Genomic DNA, 26523 nt, shown 5'->3' on the forward strand with positions numbered 1-26523 from the left:
AGATAAATAGGTACCGCTCCAGCAGGAAGGTAAACGGCGTTTCCGTGTGCTGCTCTGGTTCGCCAGAAGCGGCTTAGTCATGCTGGCCACATGACCCGGAAGCTGTACACCGGCTCCCTCGGCCAATAAAGCGAGATGAGCGCCGCAACCCCAGAGTCGGTCACGACTGGTCCTAATGGTCAGGGGTCCCTTTACCTTTACCTTTAACCTCTCTAAGCTTGCCATACAATGCCAAGGAGAGAGGATGGGTGAAATGAGAGCAAGCCCCAGAATGGGGAGAGGGCAAAGGGCCAAGCTTTTCAGGCCAACTGGCCATGCTTGTAATCAAAGGGAATGGTTTTCCCTGGAAAACAATCCCTTTTTATTTCTTCCCACCTACAAATCAACTTTTAAAAAGTTCCTAGCACAAATGCCCCTGGACCTATTTGCCTGTAATTCAGCAGGTTTCTCGCCAGGGCACCCCTTTCATGCTTGCAATTTGCAGAACAATTGTCCACAAAACACGAGGAACAGATTCGTTTATTCCTTTTCCCACACACACGTATCCTCAGACTGCAATTGCTGCCTTTGCAGGAAAAATGCTGTAGTCATCCTTCTGAAACTTGGCAGGGTTCATTCCCTTAGGATTGCGAATTTCATCCAATTCTGACTCAAAATTAAAAAGCTATAGGTTTTTTTTAAAAAAAGAAAATAAATTTTTAAGGCTGCCCAGCACAAAAACACCTGGACATATTTGTGTGTAGTTTGGCAGGCTTTATACATTTTGGAAGAGTTAGTATATCTGCACATTTCACCTTCTTCTGTTAAAAGGAAATGAAGTTATAGCCATTCTTTTACTTCCTGGTAGTCAATGGGGGGAAAATGGAGAAGACTTGAACTAATTTCCCAGCCCATATGACACTCAACAATGGGGGGGGGGGGGCTTTACAATGTACCAAATTAGGGTACAAATCAGATCTGTGGCCGTTGCATGCCTCTAGATAACTTCATCTGTCACGATTTCCAGTATACAACCTCCAATTTGCATTAAACTGACCACTATGTTCACTGGCCTGGGTGGTGATGATGGTTGTTATCAAAAAAGGGATCCACTGCAGCACACGATCTACATGCCCGTGCTAGTAGTCTGTAAAAATTTCCAAGTCAAATTGTACAAATTGTTTAAGTGATTGACATTTTTTTCTTTAAAAAAAATAAATCAATCCCACGCTACTCATAACTGTCAGTCCCAAGGTGGGTTGCAGTGTTGCATCCTGCATGTTCTTAATAAATGTACTTCTTTAATTAAACATAGTCAATCCTATTCCAATCTTACTTCCTCTTACCTCTTGCCTTCGGCTTCTCCCTTGAGGAAGTTGGGTGGGTACAGACATTGAGCTGCCAGATTGGTGACTCGGCACACTCGTCAAATCTTTCCCCACCAGGTTCTCCAAAGAGTCCTGTCAATTCAGTAATTCAATCTTTTGGAAATACGTTTAAGGCAGTGGCTATGGTGGGGCAACCAAAAACCAATTCACTTTGTTTTAGGTCACATTTTGGGAACCTTTGGCCTGCCAGAGGTTTTGCTGGACTACAATTCCCATCAGTTCAAGCAAGCATGGCCAGTGGCCAGGGGTGATGGGAATTGTAGTTCAACAACATCAGCAGGCCCAAGGGCTCCCCATACTTGCCTTTGTAGATGGAAGTTCCATTTAGCTATTCTGGATCACAGAAGCACAGGTGTACTCTTTCATTCAGGGCTGGTGCCAGGCTGGAGGAGGCACAGGCACTTTGTAGGATTTCCAGTGGCTATATTAGGCCGCAACTGTACAGTCTGCAGCAGGTGGCTGCAAGCAGCCCACCATTTAAACTGTCAAAAAGCAGTCTGGAAAAGACAAACAGGCTAAGCATGGCAACTCAGAGCAGGGGTTAAGCACCTGTGGGGCCTTCAGCAGCTGCCAAAGGATGTACGGTTTTGACAGTAGGCCTGCCTTCGTGATTTTCTCCCCCAACCCATTCAAAAGCTGTCTAACACAGCAGCCATCACCACATTATTAGTTTGTCCATTCTTACTTCTATAAACATACACTGTGTTTACCCTTTTAGCGAAACCTTTGGGCTACATGCAATGAGATTAGTTCCTTTATAAAAAATGAGAAAGAGAGAGACTTGTTTAGAAACACATGAGTGAGGGAAGCTTTGGATTGTTCAGAAATGCAGCCTTTGGGACAGAGAAGTACTTTCAATTAGGAAAAGTGCATATGCACTGAAGCGAAGACCACAAACACTTGATCAGAGAGGGCTGTCAGGCCTCCCCCTTCCTACAACCCGAAAAGGGTTGGGATTATGGGAAGCAGCACCCAATGAACTGCAAGGAGCTGTGGTTACAAAGTTGTGGAAGACCTGGCGTACAGTGGTGCCCCGCAAGACAAATGCCTCGCAAGACGGAAAACCCGCTAGACGAAAGGGTTTTCCATTTTGGAGGTGTTTCGCAAAACAAATTTCCTATGGGCTTGCTTCGCAAGACGAAAATGTCTTGCGAGTTCCTGCGGGGTTTTTTCCCTTTCCCCCCCCTTTTTCCCAAGCCGCTAAGCCGCTTATCAGCTGATGCGCTAAGCCGCTAAGGCACTTAACAGCTGATCGCTAAGCCGCTTATCAGCTGATCCGCTAAGCCGCTTAACAGCTGATCCGTTAAGCCACTAAGCCGCTTATCAGCTGATCCGTTAAGCCACTAAGCCGCTTATCAGCTGATCCGCTAATCCGCTTAACAGCTGATCCGTTAAGCCACTAAGCCGCTAACAGCGCTAATCCGCTAAACCGCTAATGGCCTTGCTTCGCAAGACGAAAAAACCGCAAGACGAAGAGACTCGCGGAACGGATTCTTTTCGTCTTGCGAGGCACCACTGTATTTGTATGCAGTGGTGCCTCGCAAGACGAAATTAATCCGTTCCGCGAGTCTCTTCGTCTTGCGGTTTTTTCGTCTTGCGAAGCAAGGCCATTAGCGGCTTAGCGGCTATTAACGGCTTAGCGGCTTTAAGAAAATGGAAACAAACAAACGTTTCGTCTTGCGAAGCAAGCCCATAGGGAAATTCGTCTTGCGGAACGACTCAAAAAACGGAAAACTCTTTCGTCTAGCGAGTTTTTTGTCTTGCGAGGCATTCGTCTTGCGGGGCACCACTGTACATGAACATTTGGATGTAGCCACAAGATCCTGACCTAAGAACACCACCCCTCTGCACCAACATTTTAAAAAAACCGAATTACTCATTATTATTATTTTTAAATCAAATGTCCCTGCCATTTGAAATGTGGCAGGTAGCTGCAGAAGGACAGACCTGCTCAGTGGTGGCACCCTGACTGAAGAATGTCCTCCATGGGGAGATCTGCCTAGTGCCTACCTTGATGTTGTTTCAAAGCCAAACAAAGGCTTTTATTATCTCAGGTTTCTTAAATCTCTTTACATTGCTTTTATGCCACTTTGCATTGGATTTTTCGTTTTAGTTCCACCGACGCCTTTCCTTACATTGCCCTTTAATGGTGGTGTTTTAATGTTCTAGTTTTTAATGTTACCTTATTGTCATTTTGACTTTTTGTAAGTCGCCCAGAGAACAAGTAGAAGCGGTGGGATGTATAAAACAAAGACAGGGCAACTCCCTGTTTGTGCAGGGGTTGCGTTTTGGGTCATGGTGTGTGTCAGTGGTCACATGTAAGCCTGTCCCACCCCCTTCCAGGTCTGAAAACAATGCACATGTCGGTGGTCGCACATCAACTGGGCACTTGCAAAATGGTTGCTGCCTGTGAATAGAATGCCCGTCACAAGTGAGGTGCAAAGCCCAACAAACCTGAAACTAAGTGGATATTTAAAGAATAAAAAGTTCTGCTGATAGGAAACTGTATTGTCACAGCTGCTGGGGGGCTATCCTATGTTAAACTAATTTCCTGCTAACCTTCCAGGATGATTGGCTTATATTCCTGCCATTCGGGTAGGGTAGCTTGGGGCATAGTCATTCAGGGGAGTGTTCTGCTATGGAGATAACAAGGGTAGTGCTGAATTTAGCAACAGAGAGAAATAGAGCACTGAGTTCAGCTGAATATGGCTGAAATAGGGGAATAAGAAGTAAGGGTAGCCATTCTAGCCCATTAAAAAGAAGAAAAATCCATTTTAGAGCAATATCTTTACTAGGCCAATAAAAATGCGACAAAAGTTCCTATGGCTTCACCATCAGTCAACTTATTCCCTCTCTCCACTCCATGAATTAGTATGCCATATAGCATTGATAGGCAAACTAAGGCTCGGGGGCCAGATCCGGCCCAATCACCTTCTAAATCCGGTCTGCGGACGGCCCAGGAATCAGCATGTTTTTACATGAGTAGAATGTGAATGCATCTCTGGGTTATTTGTGGGGCCTGCCTGGTGTTTTTACATGAGTAGAATGTGTGCTTTTATTTAAAATGCATCTCTGGGTTATTTGTGTGGTATAGGAATTCGTTCATTATTTTTTTTCAAAATATAGTCCGGGCCCCACAAGGTCTGAGGGACAGTGGACTGGCCCCCTGCTGAATATGCTGACCCCAGCCATATAGCCTAATAAAGCATTCTGGAGAACTTGAAAGCATGGTGACATTTTAGTAGGCCTAAGCAAAGCAGAGGAGTAACAGTTGTGCTGCCTTGCTTCACACAGCTGTTGTATATTGGCAAACAAACAGATTTCTGACAGGAAGTCCCTCCCAGCCCTGCCTGGAAATGCCAGGAATTGAACCTGGGAACCTGCTCTACCACTGAGCTACAGCCCTTCGTTATTATACAGCTGGTGATAAATAAATGAAGTAGGTGAGCCAACATGAACATAACAATCCCTCAGCCCACACTCCACACAGTCTGAATCCCAGCCACTTTCCTGTTTGGTCTACCACCCGCCTCTTGGCAGAAATGCTCCTTCGTTCTGCAGTTTATCAAGCATGCGGCTGCCTTTGAACAGAAATAGTTCAAAACACAACATACACATTACTGACTAGGAGCAGGAAAAATGGAAGGCATCAAGCCAGTTTTTTAGAAGAAGACCCTTGGTTCATTTCTGGGTACAATCTGAAAGGGTGGTAACAGGGCCTTTTTGTTCATGGCCTCACAGTTATGGGATGCAACAGAGTTAAAACAGGTTCTTTTTCTTGAGTTAGATCATTGTGATTTTAGTATGATTATGTTAAGATGGGAATTATCTAGCACTGGTATAGGTACTGTTTTGTGTTACTTTATTATAAGGTTTTATTGTATTTTGAAAATAGAAAGCAGTTCAGTTTTTTTGTTTCAGTTCACACATATAGTAAAGCCCTATACAATCTATAAATACCTTCTTACATATAAGCAAGCCCAAGCCCTTGTTTAATGGGCAGCCATACACAAAATGAGCATTTGAATAAGAACATTTAAATAAGAATATTTTAAACTGCAAGCTGTGTTATGTTAGGTGATGTAAAAAGTGTATGAGGTCAATTTGAAAAGTACATTAAGAAGCCCAAGCTCCCTTAGATTTCCAGACCCTGATCAAGCATGCCCATTTCACCTCCCCCTGCCAAAAACACTCCCAACAGACTCCATTGCTACCCTCTACAGCAGCCTTTCTCAAGCTTGGGTCCCCATATGTTCTTGAACTACAACTCCCATCATCCCTGACCACTGACCATGCTAGCTAGGAATCACAGGAGTTGTAGTCCAACAACATCTAGGGACCCAAGGCTGAGAAAGACTGCTTGACGGAGTATTCACCAATATTTCTAATCTGAAGGAAATAGTTCTAGAACACGGAGACCCCCCCTTTCCTGATAAGCCATGCGAAGTTGTCAGTGTTAATATTCTAAGAGCAATGATTCCAATAATATCCAATATGGCATTCTTAACAAAGACCTTTTGGGGTCAAAGCTACATGAAACATTTGTGTCTAGGTATAACACTCTTCTGTATTAGTGTTGTTAAATTCCAGCTCCAAGGATTTTATCCTACTCTACGTAGGTTTCTAAATGTGGTGGCAAGAATGCACATACGCATAGACTAGGAAAACACACAGGTGTGTCACAGCAGTGTGTGTTTTGCATGCAAATTGTAACCACGTACCACCGGGCAGTTCTACATATTCCTTTTTTTAAAAGCCCTGCTTTGCAATCTGCCTCAGAGGCTCTTTTCTGTGTTCCCCAGTCATCAAGACATTAGGTAGGTGGTAGCCAGAAATAGGGTCTGCATTATGGCTTTGTAACTCTCTCCCTGGGGAAGTTTGCCTGACCCTGCATTTGTTATCTTTTTAGCACCTGATGACGCCTGGAAAAAATAAGGAAAGGCTCATCACCTCTGTGATTTTAATCTCTGCTTTTACGGCTGAAGCAGTGACTGCGTTCTGCAAATGTTATCATTTTTGTGTATTGTAGTGAAGAGGAGAAACTTTCCTTTTGAGAGTTTATTTTTATGTTAACCTCCCCTAGGATGCAAGTCAATGATTGCAAAATACCTAGTATGCTAGAAAGCACTACATATAAAAGGTACATATAGTCATACAGACATGGATCTCCTCCCCAATTTACCTAAGGAAACACTGATCTCCATTCTGCGAGGTGGCAGCAGCAGCAGCAGCAACTCCTCATGCATCTTATAATAAGAAGGGTAATTTTGCACAATAAAGTATTTATGATTACAGAGCCTTCCAACCGTGGTGTACAGATGCAAACAATCTCTCAAGGGTAGCTACTATTTATTAGAGGCTAAAAAGGGGTCTCAAATTATAGGCAGGAAGTCATTGGAGTATAAAAAAGCAACCCAATTAAAAGGACACAGTATTATTTCACTATTCTTAGCATGCCTTTTCCCCATTTTCAGGTAACAGCCTGAACCAATCCTGTGCCCAGCGATTAGCCTGCTCGAGTTAATTAAAACAGTGTTAATCTCAAAAGGTACCTAAATTACCTCTCCTTCCCAAAAGGCTGCCTAGAACCAAAGGTTATAATTCCCATCATTCAGGCGACTGCTCCCCTGCATCAGACAAGGAACAAGTCCAGAAGATTATCTGCCAATGCAAACTGCTGCTGTAGCAGGTCCTTCTGCAGAGCTCAGCATATATCCACAGGGCAAGAAGCAGCAGCATTTAACTCGCTGCAGTCAGAGCCAGCCACCAACTACAGAGCACAAGCGGTGAAGTTTGCCTAGGAGAAAGAAGTTTGGGCAACTTAATTCAAATCCCTTGCTCAAGGGCAACGCGAGCCAAACGCACAGCGGAATAAGCATTGAAGCGAAGGACTTGGTCCCAGGGAAAGATTATACATACATACACATACAAATAATGCATGTAGAATCCAGAGTCCAAGGTTGCCAGAACCCTGCCCAAAGCAGAAGACTGCAGCCCAGAAAGAAGGTGCATGTTCTATAGGTCTACTGGCTAGGAAGAATGCTCCAAGGTCACCACTGGCTCCCAAATTAGCCTCCTTGCAGATGATGGATGGGTGCAGAGGTGAAGAGGAAAGATCGGGAGAAAAAAGGAAACAGTGAACAATCCCAAGGTAAGATCAGCAAAATCAGCATCACACTAGATGGCCATGACCATATCATGGATGGACAGGAATGAGCAATGGAAATGCAGGGGTGCAAAAACCAAATCTGAAACATGGTTGACTCCTGGGTGGCAGGACCCACACATACCGCATTCTCCAACCCTTAGAATTCTGCCCTTCCAAAGTGCTAGTAAAGTTTGCCATGCAAAAAAAAAAGTGTCTTTGAACAGAACAGAAACAGTCTCCCAGTCCTCACCACACAGTTAATATGTCAAAGTCTCTTGTTATCCCACAACCAAGAATGCTCTCGCAAGGGGATGGTTTGGGGACATCAAGGAAAGTGGCACAAAAGAGTGACCAGTCCCCTTAACCCCCCACCCCACCCCCATTTGTGTGGGTATCACCCACTGAAGCACACACAACTCAATCCTACAGCACGTTTAAATGGAAGCAAATCCCAGTGTGTTCCATGGGATGTACTCCCACTTTTAAGTGCACAGAAGACTACAGCCTCAAAGTCTCCTTAACCGGACTTGGAAGAGCCTCCCTCCTGCTCCGAGAAATCCCCTTCCACACCCACGGGTGACATGCTCCTCACACCCACTCTAGCCAGTCTTCCCCAAAGCTTAGGGGACATGGAAACACAAGACGGCTTCTCATTATCCATAGGCGCAAGTGAAGTCCTTCCTCCAGCCGTCGAAACGAAAGACATGAGCCTCGAGCCATTCCTAGCCACGCAGGAAGGTTGCGAGACGCGGGCTCAGTTCCGCAGCTGGTACTAACCGGGGCACCATTTATAGGCTAGAGGAAAGGGGGTTCTATTTCTAAGGCGCGGGAAAGGTGAAGCGATAAAGATAAGCGCGCCTCTGAGCATGTGCAGACTGCCGCCGAGTCATCATAACCCAGAAACTATGAGGAGAGCAGATTATCTCACAGCAAATCATACGGCCTCCCCCACCCCCGGCTGCGAAGGCGAAACTTTCGGGGAGACTTACTTGCGCGCTTGAGGCTGCCTGTCCTTCCCGCTCCGTCGAGGTCTCTGGCGAGCGGGGAGCCCCTCGGCGAAGACATGCCTGGCCGGCCGGTGCCTCCCCTGAGGCAGGCGCCTCCTGGGCACGGGCGCAGCGCAGCAGCTGCCCTGCAGCGGCAGAAGGAGAAACGCCGCCGGGCTCGGCTGGGGGTCCGGGTTTCACGCGCCTCGGCTGCCCCACCAGGACGCAGCAGCAGCAGAGGCAGGAGGAAGCAGAGGAGGAGGCGGCGGCTGTGTCCTTCCCTCCCCGCCAACGACTTTCAATTCACCTGCAAGCAGCCGCGCGGGCTGGAGCAGCGGCGCAGAGCTCTGCTGATAGGAGGCGCCTCAGCCCCCTTGCCTCAGCTCGGCCGGCCGGCAGGGGCGGAGCCGCACGCGCGCCAGAAGCCCCAGCGGCGCCTCCCTTTCGCCTTCGGAGCGCGCCCTCTGCTCAGGCCGCCGCTGCGCAGCTCTCCTCGGGATTGCAGGCATTGCGTCACCTCCATTCCCGCTCCAACCCCCCACCCCTTTCCGAGGGCGAGAGAGCGGCCCCGGGGGAAGGCGGCCCGGCGCCCAATCCCGACGCCCGGTGGCCCAGGAGCCGGCCTCTCTGCCAGTCCTCTGGGAGGAAGGGGTCTTCTGGCTTTAAGCTCAGAGGAGGGGAGCTCAGCCGGCTGGTAATGGTGGAGGGCATTCGTAGCGAGGGAGTGGCCCGCCGGATGGAGCCTTGACCTCCTGACCTCCTTGGTGGACGTACAACACCCATCAGCCCCTGGTCATGCTGGCGAGTTGTAGTCCAACAAGGGCTGGAAGGCACCATGTTGGAGAAGGGATCCATCTAGTCCAGTGTTCTTATTCCTAGAGATGCTTCAGGACCATCGGGCAATGGAAGAGCATCTGCTTTGCAAGTAGAAGGTTGCATATTCAGTCTCCTCATCTCCAACTAAGGTTGGGAGAGACCCAAGAACATAAGAAGAGCCTCCTGGGATTAAGCCAAATGGCCCATGTAGGCCTGTTTTCACAGTGGCCAGCCAGTGGGAAACTTGCAAGCAGGATTCAAGCACAAGGGCACTCCCCGCTCCTGTGGTTTCCAGCAACTGCACTGCTGCCCTCCTTCATGACTAGTAACCCATCTCCTCCATGAATTTGTCTAATCTTCTTTTAATGCCATCTAGGTTGGTTGCCATTGCTTCCTCCTGAGTTTATGCACTGCCTGAAGGCCTGCCTTTTATCAGTCTTGAATCTCTCAGCATCCCACATTGTTGGATGTCCACGATCCTTCTTGGAATCCTGAAGAGCAGCTGCCAGTTAGTGTGGGCAATACTGAACTGGCTGTACCAATTACTTGACTCCGTATAAGGCAGTTTCCTATGTTCCACTGACCAGACTTTCTGCTGGTGATCAGCATGAAAAGGTCTCCTGGTTGTTGAGCCCAGTAAACAACTATAATTTAGAATATTTTACAAGAGGCAGAAACTTTTTAGACAGAGCAGGGATCTGGTTCCCAAGTTGAATCATAGCCAGACATCCTTTAGAAGCTAGTCCACCAAATCCAGTTGCTTTTATTGGCCGCTCAGGGCTTATTCGCTCTTCCCCTTGTCCCTCTGCTTCCCGTGGAGAAAACTGTGTTTTCTCCAGATGGAAGTTTGATTTGGACCCAGATCCAGTGGTCACTAAATGCACTCCTTCAGAGCATGCCATAAAACTGGAGTGTGGCAAAGATGGCTGGGGTGAGGGAACCCACATTTGGGGGGGGGTATTGCTTACTACATAGTATGTTTTCATGTTGTGAACTGATTTGAGTTTTACTTGACAGACCAGGGAGAGGCATATTTTGCCCCAGCAGCTGAAGTTTGCCATCCCTGGTCTACCCCGAAAGGCAGTTGCTTTGCTGCACAGGTCTTCCTCATCACCTGCCACCTGGTCCTTTTAACTGGAGATGTCAGGAATGGGCATGGGACCTTCTGTATGCCAAGCACCTGCCCTCCCACAAAGATAGGGTCAGTCCTCTAAAGTCTTTCCATTTGTTCCACTGCTGCCTCTTTTAATGTGCTGGTAGTCATTCTGCTCTCCACTTGGGGTAGATGCTGAGGCTGCCCTTCCTTCAGTCGGGGAAAGACAAGCTGTCAGTTTCATCTGTCAGTTACAAGTAGGGGAGTTGTTTTCTGCAATCACATACAAAGGCTTCTTGGTCTTTCTCTTCTTCAAGCAAGACTCTGGCTGGTTTTAGTGGCAGCTGCTTCTTAGGTATAAATGCTCGAAAATACCCTGTCTCGCTCATCACTCAGACATTGCCGACATGTAGAAATTAGTGCCTTATATGCTGCTTGAAGAAAATTAAACCTATAATGAGCAATTGTCTGAAGTCATTTCTGCTGAGATGCTTCAAACAGTGTGTGCAAGGAAGAGCTATGTGGGCAGTCACAGAGGCCTTTGTTCCACACGCTACATCTAAAAGTGGAAGGAAGCAGATGTCAAACAGTAAAACGTTATCACAGGGTTCTATAATGATGGTGGCGATGTTGAAAAGAGGCACTACCGTTAGCAGGCACCAGGCTCGCTCTCTCCAAAGGTTTTCACATTCTCAGGTGAGTTACCACCACAGGGGGGCAGCACAAGGCAACACAGGCTGAGTAACAAGACCAGATTGCCCACGAGCCTTTCGCCGTCTATGCCTAATTTAGCCCGCTATTTAAGGGAAGATCCTTCGTGCCCAACACTTCAGTTTGCACCTTTCAAGGGGTCCTTCCAATATTATAACTTGAGAAATACTGTATATGGCATGAAATGGTACGTTTGCAAACACACCTTATCATATATGCAGGGCCTGCATCAGCATTGCTGGACACTAGCCGCAGCCCTGCACTGTCAACCCCCAGAGTTTCCAGGCTCTGCTCCTCCTCTTCCTCTTTGCTGTGCTGTTACTGCCTGTTCAACTGAAGGAGAGTCTCCACCCCCATCGTTCTGCCCGGACACTGAGGTCCAGCTTTCAGGGCCTTCTGGCGGTTCCCTCACTGCGAGAAGCCAAGTTACAGGGAACCAGGCAGAGGGCCTTCTCAGTAGTGGCACACGCCCTCCCACCAGATGTCAAAGAGAAAAACAACTACCAGACTTTTAGAAGACATCTGAAGGCAGCCCTGTTTAGGGAAGTTTTTAATGTTTAACAGACCACTGTATTTTAATACTTCGTTGGAAGCTGCCCAGAGTGGCTGGGGAAACCCAGCCAGATGGACAGGGTATAAATAAATTATTAATAATAATAATAATAATAATAATAATAATATTCAGCTATCCCCCTCTGAGCATGCAAGCAGGAACAAGAGAGAGAAGCACCTTTCACCTGCCTTGCCTTCTTCCTCAAGCGCAGAGAGAGGGGGCAAGAGAAGGAACAATAGAGATATCTCTGAGAAAGAGGTGGGTTCACTCAGTTTAGGGGCACACTCAAGGAATCTTGCCTGCCCCCCACTAAAAACAAACCACCCTGGAACCTACATCAGGGAACTGTGAATGGCTGCAGCCCCCTGGAGATTGCATGCCCAGTGGCAAATCTTCATTTGGTTCTGCATAGTATGAAACGGCATCCACACAAATGAAATATGTAGGCTTCCAAGGAAATGAGCTTAGACTAAGCCAGGCCATTAGTCCATCTAGCTCAGTACTTTCTGCACTGACTGCCCTCCAGGATTTCAGACAGTGGTCTCTCCCAGCCACTCCTGGAGATGGCTGGGGATGGAAGCTGGAACCTTCTGCATGCAAAGCATGTGTTCTACCCACTACGGTGCAGGCTTTTCCATCTATCTTCATCCTTTTCCAAAGGGGTTCCTTCTTTTTATAACAACTGGACTCTTCCAGGCAATAGTAGTAATAAAAAAGGTGATATATTATTATCATTATCTCTTATTTATTAAATTTCTATACCACTTGTTATGGACTGGTTGGAACGGTGGGAGGCAGCAGCTGAGGAACCCCCAAAGGTAGAAGGCTCAGCCAGGGAATTGGTGGTGGGACAACGATGCATGGTCAGAGGAAGAAGAGGGGGCAGAGTGGGAAAAGAAGGTGTCCAGACTCCTAATGCAAGCCAGCTGTGAATTCTCCCCTTTTCTGTCCTGCCTCCCAATATTTCCTGTTGGGATTGGCCCAGAAGACACCTCCCTGTTTCCATGGCAATGTGGTCACATCGCTCCCTCCCACCAGTTCACACATCAGGCATTCCCAAGTGAGCAGCCACTGGGCCACATGTTGGGGGCTGGACCTCCAGGCCCCAGATCAGGCCTGGGCAAGGACTAATCTGCTGATTGCAGTTACGCATATATATTAATTCCAGAAGTGTCATCACGGTCAACAATTGCACTGATATACATTGAGAATTTAATTAGCAGTACAACAATCAGCTCTTATTTATGATGCATACGCCACTGAAAATTGAGGCAATGAATTGTCCTTAAAGCACAAACTTGATATATTTTCTAAGCAGGTGAAATGCCTTTAGAGAGGCCACAAATAATGAGTGTTGTTGATTGTTCCACCCCACCCTCCAACAAATTGCTTTGGATTTTTGGTTTCCATCAGGCTATGGCAAATGAGAGATGGGAAGCAAAGCTCTGCTGAGAAACTAGCTCCATTGGCTCCCCCAACTCAACTCCACCAGGCTGCAACAGAGGGAGACATGGGAGGTGAGGCCACTTTGACAGCTCCACTGGGAGAACAACTCATTTTAGCTCCACCTTTCTCTGAACTCTCAGCTGATGAGAAAAAAATCAGCTTTAAGAACTGGTACTTGTGTTTGCCTTTTCCTCCCTCCTCATTCCTCATCCTATTTTCCTTTTGTGACATTGTCATTAAAATGCTAAATCTGAGGACAAGGACTTTATTATTCTTGGTGGTGGTACTAAAGCATAAGCTGCTCAGGGAGATTTTTGGCTGAAAAACAAGGTAAAAATTCTTTTAAAATAAATACATAAATGTGGGGCAGATGTACACTGCTTAATTTCTTTTGAAATGTTGTATGTAAATCCTTTTTGAATGAATTAAATATTAATGTACTTAAATTATCAATACCACCATCTTTATCGATATTAATTTGAATTTGATGAACCAAAGAAATACCATCTATGAGGTATTTAAAATTGTCTTTTGTTAGGTCATTAAGTTGCATTTCACAATCTAAAATTACTGGAAAACACTAAATAGCAGTGCTGAGCTAACTTTACCTGGTGATATGGGTGTCCTCTATCAAATTCTGAGCATGATCCAGCCAAAGTTATGCACATCTAACAGCCATTCCTAAAGAGATTTACTTGGAAGTAAGTGAAGAGGAACAAAACACCGAGAAGAAAGAGGTGCTGAAGAATATTTATTCCGAGAATCCAGGGCTTTTTCCATTTGGAGCTGCTGCTCTTCCTTGGGGCAATTTCTACATAATCCAGCTGAAAGATGCATCTGTTTGCGAAGATTAAAACAAAGTAAGGCAATTAAAGCTATCCCTTGGCTGGATGGCCCTGGATCACAGAGAAACAGTCCCAGAGAAGAAGGATAGCTCCAAACACATGCCGTACTGAATTACCATAATAAATATTTTACATTTTACTTCTCACCCACCCCATTATTTTTAACTTGTAAGTAAACCTCATAGGAGTGAGCATGTCTTCCATCTATGCTTAGGATTCCCTGTCCTGGCCCCATTCATTTCAATGGCAGAAAGCTAAGCAGGTGCTCCAGTGCAAGGATGGAGCAACCTGGTGCTGTCTAGATGTTGTTGGGGTCCAGTTTCCATCAATCCCAGCCAGTGTGGCCAACAGTCAAGAATGATGGGTGTCATGGGCCAACAAGTTCTGGAGGGCTACAAGTCCAACATCCCTGCTTCACTCAGGCTTGGGCTTAAGCCTTGCATGGACTCATCTTGCATGAATTGCCTTCCCTGTATGAGTGTATGAGTGATCTAGTGCCTCCGATGGTTGTAAGGGCATGCATAACCCATATAGCCAATAAAAAGTGCAATATAAATGATGCCTAATAATGGGGTGCCTGTATTTTATGGACAAGAAGATGCTGCTACCCAAGAAAAGGAAGCCAGGTGTTACGGAGGCTGGGGAAGCTTTGGCCCTCCAGACGGTGCTAGACTACAACTCCCACCATCCCTGACCATTGACCAAGCTAGAGTCAATGGAGGTGACTCTGGGGCTAGGCTATGTCTGCTTTAACTAGGAGCGACTTTGGAGGTTGTCATTGCAAAGCAGTTCTTGATTGAGCATACATGACAAGCTTGCTTTGTCTTTTTATTATTATTCTTAAATCAAACCTATTTCCATCAGTCTGTGTCAACATAAACTCTTTGGTGCTTGCAGGACATTCCTAAGAGAACCACTTTTCAAAAGCATAGTCCTAGCCGAATAACGGATTCTATGCTAAAATATGCAAAACCCAACCTTAGAAAATGCAGCAAAGGTACACAATGACTTTGGAAGGCTGCAGTGTTGTTCTGCTTTTCACCCTTCCTTCAGAAACGAGCGTGTGTTGCAGCCATGCCATGTTCTTTGGAAATGGCAGTCAGAAACAATAGTGATTTCTTCTGCAGTCAAGAAATGATTCTGCGCAATGATTTATTCTCAGCCAACTGAATTGATTAAAATATAGCATTGCACTGCTGCAGAACTGCTTAGCAAAGGCACCATTCCCAGAAACCATCATGGCAATTGCAGCAATGCAGAGCCACTGCAACACAGTAAAAAATCCTAGATTGGGGGGAGCAGGGAGGAGGACTCCAGCTGTGAGCAAGGATTTTCTAGGATAATGCAGTTAGGGTTCAGGGTCAGAAGACACACACACACATGCAGGGAGTAATTTCTGGTGTTTTTTTCCCCCTCCTGCACTAAAATTCCTTCACACAATGCCTATAGCAAAAACCAAATGCCCTATATTTTGATAGAACATGCAAGGAAAATTGATGGTATGTTTCCCTCCTTTTAAATAAAATCCTTTCATTATAGATACTGCCAGCCAACAGCAGACATAAGGCATGGGAAACCCAATACTATGGCCCAGTTAGGATGGACACCACCACTACACTGAAATGTTTTTCAGTGGAACTAGTTGGGATTTTATGCTCCCCCAGCAGCAATGTATACAAATACAATCATATCCGGTGTGGGGTGGTGATGGGAAAAGTTTGCATAGCAATAACAACAGTGAATCCCACAGAGTCCCTGGCACATTTGTGGCAGCCTGACAACCATTTTACTTATTTGCCTACAAATAAGCCAGTTTGGGGGGCATGGACACATTTGTGCTCAATCCCAGCGACCTTAAAATATTGGATTTCTCCATTGATTTATAAGTGCATTTCTGCATTGATTTATAACATCTGCCACTCAGGGCATTCAAAAACAGCTTCTCGGTGTGAACCAGAAAACAACCCATCCAGACCATTAAATCTCTATCTCATTCTCCCTCCCACCTGATTGTCATGTCCCCTCTTCTCACTCAGTCATAATTTTATGGCATTTGGGTCCTGATTGGTGTGTGGGGTTTGGGGGGGGGGCTATTGATTCCTAGGGTCACTCTGAAGAAGGCACTTGGTTCCGTTCCAAGAGAACACTGTGCAAGTTCTGTTATGTACAAGGAAACTTCAAGGAAAGAGAACCTCAGTCACTCTGAACGAAGTTATTGGAGCACTCCAAATCATTTGCCCCGGTACATGCACAGAAAATAGTAGATCTTGCTGAAAAGCTGATGCCTATTTTCTTTCATCCTTCTCCCATTTTTTTAGTGGTCATCTATATATAGTTATGTATGTGTGTGTAGAAAACTAGATACACACACACAAACTCTGTCCATCTTTCTGAAGTTCAGTGGCTATGTGCGAATCCTTATGTAGTCAAAATAGCACCATCCTGACGCAATGAGGAATCAGCAGGCTTTGGGCAGCCAAAGGTTTTCAGAAGCTCTAAGAAATGGTTTGGTGGGGGAAGGACATAAGGGGACCTTTTCCCTAACACAGCCCAATGAGCTCAGTGGTCATGGGAAGCTGACTGACTTGAGGTGAGAATAGAAAAATGGGTGGAGCATGGGAACTGCATGAAGTATTGTGGATAAGGGCGTGACTGGACAGCTGAGTGGAGCAGGGAACATGAGCATCCCTGGTCATGGCAATATTTCTTGCAAGGTTATGCATGCCTGTGGGCTTGCATTGAAATGCTTAATTTCCCCCAAACGAGCAACACTTAACACAATTCCATTTGAGAACAAATAGGGCATAAAAGTCACATTTACTTTCATGTGCTGAGGACGGTATCTATGCTTGACTGACTTTGTGCCACAAGTGCTCACACTTTCACCTTTGATGTAATACAGTGGTACCTCGGGTTACATACGCTTCAGGTTACATGCACTTCAGGTTACAGACTCTGCTAACCCAGAAATAGTGCTTCAGATTAAGAACTTTGCTTCAGGATGAGAACAGAAATCGTGCTCCGTTGGCGCGGCGGCAGCAAAAGGCCCCATTAGCTAAAGTGGTGCTTCAGGTTAAGAACAGTTTCAGGTTAAGAACAGACCTCCAGAACGAATTAAGTTCTTAACCCGAAGTACCACTGTACTGTATAAATATAAGATTTTTTATAATCTTGGAAGGGGGTGTGGCTGTGAAGGAACTCTGTGCTTCTGAATTTGCCACTGGCTTGCTTCCAAGACACCTGCTGGGCATTTACCCATCACAGCATGGTATCAATCTACTTCTCTAGCCTCCAATTCACTGCAATAACAATGCAGGGAAGACCATCAGTAATCATGGGGGTTGCAACAGGAAGACAACTGGAATTACCTGTAAGGCTTCTGAGTAACCAATTGTGATTTATCTGCTAGGCAGATTCCGTCCTTTCCACTTTGTTATCAGCCTTGGTTGTACATTGTTTGTGCAAAGGGTCCCCTTTGCACTATGGCTCCTCTTCAGTTCACTCCTGATAGTACTAAGCCAAGCCTGAATTTCGACTGACAAGGGACCACTGATGGAGAAGAAACCATATCTTTAGGTAGGGAAGGGGTAGATATTGGATTCAGTTCACATTTCAATGTGAGCCTACCTCAATGGCACTTTCATAAACAATGCACAAACTGAAACGCAGCAATCCTTCGAAATCCACGTGTCTTATGAATTTTGCAATGCTGTTCTCCAGCCAAGCAATGTGTATAAAGATGGGTTTAGTAGGGTAAAATGTGCCTTAAAATGCACATATTGCTGAAAATTACAGACTAAAATGCATTCTGATAGGGAAAATTGCTTTGCAAAAGTGAGTGTATTAGGCAAAATTGCATACAAAAATGAGTGTATTAGAATATATTCCCTGATGAATTTTCATGAGGACTTAAAAAAAATACAATAAAAATCTATGAGGAGAAGTGAACTTGAGATTGGGCGGAAAATGATAAACTGAGAGAGACTGAATTTGACAGACTCTCCCATATCTATCTCCGGGGGGATTTTTGAGACCACCCTCTAAAGCAGGCTTCCTCAAATTCTGCCCTCCATATGTTTTTGGCCTACAACTCCCATGATCCCCAGCTAGCAGGACCAGTGGTCAGGGATGATGGAAATTGTAGCCTCAAAACATCTGGAGAGCCGAGTATGAGGAAGCCTGCTCTAAAGAACATTTCCAAGCACAATTCAAAGTGTTGGTGCTGACCTTTAAAGCCCTAAATGGCCTCGGTCCAGTATATCTGAAGGAGCATCTCCACCCCCATCGTTCTACCCGGACCCGGAGGTCCAGCACCAAGGGCCTTCTGGCTGTTCCCTCACTGCGAGAAGCCAAGTTACAGGGAACCAGGCAGAGGGCCTTCTCGGTAGTGGCACCCTCCCTGTGGAATGCCCTCCCACCAGATGTCAAAGAGAACAACAACTACCAGACTTTTAGAAGACATCTGAAGGCAGCCCTGTTTAGGGAAGCTTTTAATGTTTGATGTATTATAGTATTTTAATAATTTTTGGAAGCTGCCCAGAGTGGCTGGGGAGGCCCAGCCAGATGGGTGGGGTATAAATAAATTATTATTATTATTATTATTATTATTAAGCCATGGCTGGTTTTATATAGGCATTTCTGCATAATCTATATGGTGCTGCCACTGCAAAGGTACGGGGTACCTCTGTTGCTTTGTAATATTGCTGCTGACTTGCCCATTCTCCTAAAGCTGGCATTCTCATTTTCTATAATTGTGAAAACAAGAAAGTATCAAGAAAAACAAGTGGAAGCAGCTCAGTGCTGCTTCTGCAGGAAACACCGTTTTCACCTTTAAGGAAACCAACCCCTTGTATAAAGTGCCAAGTCAGCAGATCTCAAAATGGAAATGCATTCTCCACAAAAATGGGACCAGCATCGTTCCAATAGCAAATGCTTCTTATCTCTTGCTTTGGCAGAATCTGGAGGCTGCCTTGTATGCGTAACTGCTATTGTAGCTGATGGATATGATCATGTGCTAAAAATAAATAAATGAGGGGAATTGTTCCATAAACGCTGCTGCTTATTTTTTTGTGATAGTCAGATAATTCTTTTTATGGCAGTATTTCTAACAGATCCATACAAAATATCTATAGCTGGAGACAATGTAATGGTATATCTGTAATCTGTGTTACCATCAAGATATTCAAATGTATATTTATCAGCTAGGCTGATACAATTACTGAAACACACCAGAAGTGTGAAAAATGTATGATTTATCAATATTGATAGCATCTTTGTCCTACTGTTAGGAGGTTCTGGGATCTGTGGAAAGCTGCCCCCATGTGGTAAGCCACTGAACTGCGGCTGGCAGCTTCTCGGTGCCTTCAGGTCCTGCACAAAGCACCCACAGGCTGGCCATTGGATCCTCTTGTACAGGACGAGGTATAAGTGGGAATCTTCTTGCAGGTGAGAAACAAGATCCTCCAGAACTCTACCCTGTCCCTCTATTGGTGGGTGTCACTTTCTTCACACAATACATGGAAAAGAACGACTGGGGGATGCTTCTAACACCTGTAATGTCCTATGAACTTTTCTGCACTCAGGGAAGATTAGAGTCCTTAACAGTGTATTGGTTATTACTTGCCAGAGGTCATCTTGAGAGCTCAGTTGAATTTTTTCATACAGTAAATAGGAAAGAGAAGAAGAAAGCCTGTTATTCTTTTTTTTTCTGATTCACCTTTAATATATTTAGTTCAGAAAACTTTCCACCAATGCAAAATTGGCTCTGAGCGAGGCACGCTTACTTACTGCAAGGATTTTAATCCTAGCAAAGTCCTTTATTTTAAAACACCGCGATGGAAGAAGCCGTAGTTGCAGGACTTCTTTCTGCTTCAGGTCTCTTGAAGAAATTAGTTGCTCTGTCCAGGATGGACTTGGGCAGCCCCAAAGGTTGCTTGCCTTTAGTGATAAGCAATAAACAGCACAGCCCAGCCTTGTGACAACTCCATCTTCTAAGCTGTATATTCACAGCACACACAAGTTATTAACTCAAGCTGCCAAGGTTGACTGCTTTCCACTTCAGGAGCAGACACTGCTTTGCCCCCCACCCACCCTGCTCGCCTCTCTTCTGGCAAGTCAACGGAAAGAAATGGTGAGTGCATGTTTGAAGGTTTTAACAAAAGCCGTTTAAATCACTGCTTGCCTTTCCCATATCTGAAAAAATGAATTGGGGTTGGGGTTGGGAATCTACATTGACGGATGGAGCTGTTCTGTCCTTGAGTTGCACCTACTGGATAGGATCATAGCTAATAATATAACATAATCCTATTCATGTTTACAGAGTCTCATTGAGTTCAAGGAGGTTTACTCCCAGGTAGGGATGGAAGAATCTGTTGATTATGGTTCTAATTTTTCCAATCTTAAGTTCAGTTCTCCACATTTTTGTGTCAGTGTGTGTGTGTGTTTTTAAAAGACTCGTGGAATATAATCAGCATTTTAGTGCAATTTTCTCCTAGTATACATTTTTGCTGATACACAATTTGCCTGATATATTCTGTTAGGCCATTTTCACTAATAGATGAATTTATAGGGACACTTTACCTTAGCATATGGATTTTGTACACATTACTGCAAAATACACAGATGTGTGAATCTTAAAGAATGGCTGTGTTTCAGTTAACATATTATTTCAGGAAGTGTGAATTTCGTAGATTCACCTTAAAATGGGAACTAACAAATTTCTCTCCCAAGCCCTGCTTCCAAGCATGTGGATATAGGATTGCCACCCTTATCCTCTTGTGCTGGTGGAATATGGTACAGAAATAGAATACAAAACTTAATGCACATTTTTTTAAAAAGTATTAAGGCATAAAAGCCAACAACTATTAAAAACTGCAGCATTATTTATTTCAACTGAAAAATCAAGCACGTGCTTAAACCTCTTCATTTCAAATCAATCTGACCTAACAGCACCTAACTTTAATTGACCCATGCTTGTGATATTGATAAAATAGTAACTGAAGTCTATCTTGCAACCCAGCCCTCACTATGTTTACTTGGTTATTTCAGTGGGAGGTTCTTCCTAGTATGCATGCTATGGTTGCAGCTAAAGGGGCTCATGTATTAGAGCTCTATAAGCAAGATATCGCGGTGACTCTCCTAAACATTCACCATCTCCCTTTGCCATGAGGATTACAGTGGTACCTCGGGTTACAGACGCTTCAGGTTACAGACACTTCAGGTTACAGACTCCACTAACCCAGAAATAGTGCTTCAGGTTAAGAACATTACTTCAGGATGAGAACAGAAATCGTGCTCCGGCAGAAATGTGGTGCAGCGGCAGCAGGAGGCCCCATTAGCTAAAGTGGTACCTCAGGTTAAGAACAGTTTCAGGTTAAGAACAGACCTCCAGAATGAATTAAGTTCTTAACCCGAGGTACCACTGTACAAGATTAAGTTATGTTCCTGTCTTACTAACAGAAGAAGTGAAGCACAAAAAGTTATAGCGTGGTAGGTCAGAGTACAGAGAAGCTGCAGTTGCTCTATAATTAACATTTCAAGAAGATGCATGTTCAGTACAAGCCTGATTTTGTTCCTCCTAAAATTGGCCTGACAAGGACACATCCGCTGCAGAACTTATAGCTGGATCTGGTGGAGTCAGAGCAAACTTTTGTAGAAATTTGATGCAGACCAAGGTTGCAAAGACTGAAGGATGTATCGCAGGATTCATGAAAGGAAAAGATGCATCTCTAGAGTCCCCCAGAGCGGAGCTGAAACAAATTTGCTCCCACAAATCCTGCTCAATATTCTCTTGCCCAAATTTACATCACCACAACAGAGCATTCTGTAGTGAGCATGCTCCGTGTAACAGCTTTGACACGTGTGAAACATTTGTGTTACGTCAGGCCAGATGTGAGCCAGTGAAGGGTGCGAATCCTGTAATTTGCAGTGTTTGATCATATAACTAGATGTGACATCTTGAAAATGAAATTTGTGCAGTTGCTGTCTCCCAGGACCATGGGGATTATAGTCCAGAGAGTCCCAATTGACTAGGCACATGCTATACTCAGCCTTGTCTGACTTCTGCATTTGGCTGATCACTGCAGCTGAATATAGATTGAAGATCTGATGACAGAATAGCATGACTTTATACATTACTAGTAAGGGGTGAAGTTTTGCAAGCACTGAGCATAAGAATAGTCATCTCAACACAGGTTAGAAGCAGAACACAAAAGAAGAACATATGCTAGCATATCTTTGCATTTTCTCCTTAATCTTTTCCATATATACAAAAACAACAACCACCCTCTAAATATTTGATGTCTCTGTTAGATACCCAATGACATTAACATTTGATCTCCAATATTTGATAAATTAAAATATTTAATTTTTGAATATCACTTTCTACCTTCAGAGTATCACAGTAGGTACAAATGTCCTCTAATTGTACGTACAATCCAGCTTCTTCATCTTCCAATCAAGCTGTCTCTCTTTTCATATCTATGTCACACTTTCAACAGCAATGCCTGCTATTAAAAGTCTGCACATGGCACAGGATTTTGTGGCATGTTTCACAGGGTACACCCAGTTCACAGGAGACCATGTTGGCCAATGTAGTTGCGCATTGTGGACTAAGTGCCATTATGGGCTAGAAAAACCCAACATTCCCCTGAGAGTGCGCATTGCAGAGGAAAATCAGCAGATGGCAGATTTGTCTTTTAGCTATTGAGGAATTCCCAATAACCTTCCACAGAATATTGTTATTACTGCTTGTATATCATATTTTGCAGTATCTGGTGGTTGACATGTAACATGATAGTTAACATGATAGTTAAGCACTTGAAAGTTAACATGAAATGGTATTTAGTATCTGACAGCATTTGATTGATACCATATAGTTGTCTTAACTTTATGAAAGTCATCTTTAAAGTCTACCAGGATCAATAAGTACTAGCAAGCACTTGCATGTTAAGGCACAAAAATTCACAGTCAGAATGTGAATTTGAAGTTTGTTTAGAAAAGTTTCATTTGAAATATAGACAGGCATATGAATATTTGAGAATGTCTGCTTAGTTTAGTTGCACTGCTTTTTTTTTTGGTATGGATTGTTTTGATTTGCATTTTTAATTATTGTAAACCACCTTATGAACAATTTTCAGCCAAAAGACATTCTATAAATATTGCAAAAACAAAATTCATGCCTGCATATTATAGCAAAGGAAAAAACAAATACTTATTTTTTTGCAGGGGGGTGATGGGCACATTCAGAGAGTGGTTGGTTTATTCCATCTGGTAAAGAGATGAGAGAACCTCAGAGTTCATGGTACAGGGTGGCTTCATGAGAGACTTGAACAACCCAGGAGCCTGACAAACTACTTGAAGCATAAGAAGCACAGTTTAAAGCTATTAATCCTGACACTACTACAGGACAACCATGATTGAGGCAAATTCCTTTGTCTAGTCCAATAAGAAATGTGTAGAACAAACTGTCCTCATTATTTCAGAGGGAGGAGATCTATTTGTGGCTGCTGAGATGTAGGATGGATTCTGCTTTTGTGTTTTGCAGATGTTGTTAAGCAAGCAGCAGATATTAGACACCAGTTCATTATGAAATAGGGGAATGTATTGCAGGGTATCCATTTTCTCAAGACTTGGGGGGAAAGTAAATCTCAGACTAAACCTAAGATTCACAAAACTCCCTGATGGACACAGCAAGGGCCAAGCCATGATATGGGATGTGGAAGATCTTTTAAAGACTGCCAATAATGTAGGATGATGGGGACCAATGCTACAATTTTAAGATCAACTATGCAGTTTCATAGGGACACGGGTGGTGCTGTGGTCTAAACCACAGAGTCTAGGGGTGGCCAAACGAAAGGTCGCGGTTCGAATCCCCGCGACGGGGTGAGTTCCCATTGCTCGGTCCCAGCTCCTGCCAACCTGGCAGTTCGAAAGCACGTCAAAGTGCAAGTAGATAAATAGGTACCGCACCAGTGGGAAGGTAAACGGCGTTTCCGTGCACTGCTCTGGTTTTGCCAGAGGCGGCATAATCATGCTGGCCAAAGGACCCGGAAAAAGTGTCTGCGGACAAACGTCGGCTCCCTCGGCCATTAAAGTGAGATGAGCATCGCAACCCCAGAGTCGTTTGCAAATGGACTTAACTGTCAGGGGTCCTTTACCTTTTTATGCAGTTTCATAGTGTCATCGCTGTTGCTGTCAAATGCATGAACATTGTTTCTGGGGCCAACACTGCAAATTATTATGCTGTGGTTTTTGAAGCATGGGGTGATCACAAACGTTGACTTAGACAACACACAGAGCTAATTGTAGCATCACGGATGGGCAGATTAGATCAGAGAAACAACATGAGCTGGCAGACAAATTCATGCAGAATAAGGATATCATTGGCTGTTCGTTATGAGGGCTATAGACTAAGATCAGATCTCCAACAGTTTGACTTTACATACACTCCCATCCATTGTCTCTCAAGACAGATGGATGCCAACACACACATAGATCAACAAAAGAGGTTTAAAGACTGTCTCAAGGCAAATCTTAAAAAATGTAGTATAAACACTGACAACTGGGAAACACTGGCCTGCGAGCGCTCCAGTTGGAGAACAGCCTTTACCAAAGGTGTCATGGGCTTTGAAGACACTCGAACTCAGGACACAAGGGAGAAACGTGCTAAGAGGAAGGCATGCTTGGCAAATCCACACTGTGATCAGAATTGGCCTCTACAGTCACTTACAGACTCATTGTTAAAACCGTGCGTATGGAAGACAATCTTACTCGGTTACAAGTGATCGCCAAAGAAGAAGAAGAAGAAGAAGTGAATCAAGTTGCTTTGGTCTGACCCCGCAGGGTAACAGATTATATACCCCTTTCCTCACTGCTGCTGCTCTGATAAAATTCAGAGATCCATGACCCTATTTCAAAGCTGTTTAAACAACCACCACCAGGAGATCCAGTTAAAAATTCCCACATTTTGTATGAATCGGCCTTTCATTTCAAGCAAGCAGAACAAGCCGTATTCTGAAGTGCCTTATAGAAAGTTGCCCATGGATGAAAACAAACAGTAATCCCCATTTTCCAGATGGCTCAATTTGATTTCGTCTGACTCGGAATCTAACCATCAGTCCCTTTGAAGTAGCTGATCTAAAACTAATAGAAAGTAAATGGTAGAGCTGCGTCTCCATGAACCAAAACAGGCAAATAAAGTTGACAATTTGCCGTGCTTTGCTTATATATTATTTATAAAGATATTCAATGGTTAAGATACAGCGGCAAGTTAGTTGTTTGCTGTTTTCCATAAATCTAATTAGGTTTTGACAGATTCATCCGTTTCCACTGGAATTCTTTCCGGTGAATTGAAATTGGTTCCTGCTGGGGTTTGGCGTCGTCCTAACTGATCATATGCCTGTTTAATCCACTCATGGGATATTTAACAAATTGTTCACTATTTCAATGTGCAGTGAAGTGTAGCTGTAACTATTCTTTCTCTCCATCATGCCAACGCAACAGCTTCCCTTGTGATTTATTTTGTGGAATAAATCTGAGGAGTTTTCAAAAACAACCCTACATCATCCTCTCCACCCAGTATGTAATAAGGTCAAAGACATTTTCAGGTTTGTAGGACAAGAAAATCAGAGGCTTTGCTTTTGATTTATGGAGAATGCTGTGTGTGTTACTTACTGGAGACAATGAGCTGCTGCAGAGACAGGCATATGTCATGAGATAATTGTGTGATAATTCATTCTTGTTGTCCAAACTGAGCACCAAATTGGCTTGGGGGGGGGGGGACAACAAAAAACAGACACGTTTACTGAAAGTTTGATGAATGAAGATCAATTCACAGGTCACGCTGTAAAACCTGATGTTTCGTTAAGATTTTGTGGTTTGGGCTAATAATATCTAAACTGTCCGATTATAGCTTATAGATGACTGTAATGGAATTGGGGTGTGTGGACAGATGCTGATTTCATGAAGACATCTCCATAAGTGCAGAACTGGTATCTCTAAGAGGCCATCGCTGGATGCATCATTTCACAACTGATGATCTGTTGCCTCAAACCAAGGCTGGCAGCTTGAGCAAGTGGTACTTCGTGGCAAGCTCTGCTCTCTCTGTCTCTTTCAGTAGCAGATGGAGAACCATATAAAATGGTCCTGCATTTGCCATACACCTAGCGGCTCGCTAAGCCCACCATGTGAGACTTGCTTCCAATTAATTTTATAGCCATACACTTGAGTGAGTCATGCAGTGCATGCATTGTCCATTGTGCTTTTGATTGTTTGTCACCAGAACATGTTCAGTCCTCACTGGACTGTTAGCTTGTTTGGTTGGGGGAGGTTGCCCACTTACTTTCCCCCCTCGTGTTCCTTTCTACTTCTGCACACCTTGGGTTTCCTCTGAGGCTGCTGATAGTATCCTCTTTTATGTATGTGGCGCCATCTTAGTTACAGAGGCATTAGCACTCACCCCATGAAGTTGGGAAATAGAGGGAGGTATCTAAATGGGGTGTCCAGCACTTGTGAATTCTGCTGGAGCCAAACAGAAGCTATGCAAGAAGAGAGCAAGCA

The 26523-nt window shown here is 44.4% G+C and overlaps 1 protein-coding gene and 1 long non-coding RNA gene across 3 annotated transcripts in view; both read right to left on the reverse strand.

Moving 5' to 3' along the window:
• The window catches only part of KIAA1217, a 370991-nt gene extending 362387 nt beyond the window's left edge, over positions 1-8604 (reverse strand). The window contains exon 1 of one of the 2 annotated variants that reach the window (XM_080974354.1): positions 8505-8604. In XM_080974354.1, coding sequence (XP_080830480.1) covers positions 8505-8580 — 76 coding nt within the window. In that variant the 5' untranslated portion in view covers positions 8581-8604. The remainder of the gene's footprint in view (positions 1-8504) is intronic. The other variant, XM_080974365.1, reaches the window with a different exon arrangement.
• A 5252-nt stretch (positions 8605-13856) lies between these two features.
• On the reverse strand, positions 13857-17483 carry LOC308459334. Its single transcript, XR_013978014.1, has 2 exons — positions 17334-17483; positions 13857-13957 (listed from the first exon to the last, which is right to left on the reverse strand). It is a non-coding gene; the product is annotated as an uncharacterized lncRNA (long non-coding RNA).
• Positions 17484-26523: the final 9040 nt, after the last annotated feature.

The sequence above is a fragment of the Podarcis pityusensis genome, assembly GCF_964106645.2.
Source record: "Podarcis pityusensis genome assembly, chromosome: 12".
NCBI classification, from domain to species: domain Eukaryota; kingdom Metazoa; phylum Chordata; class Lepidosauria; order Squamata; family Lacertidae; genus Podarcis; species Podarcis pityusensis.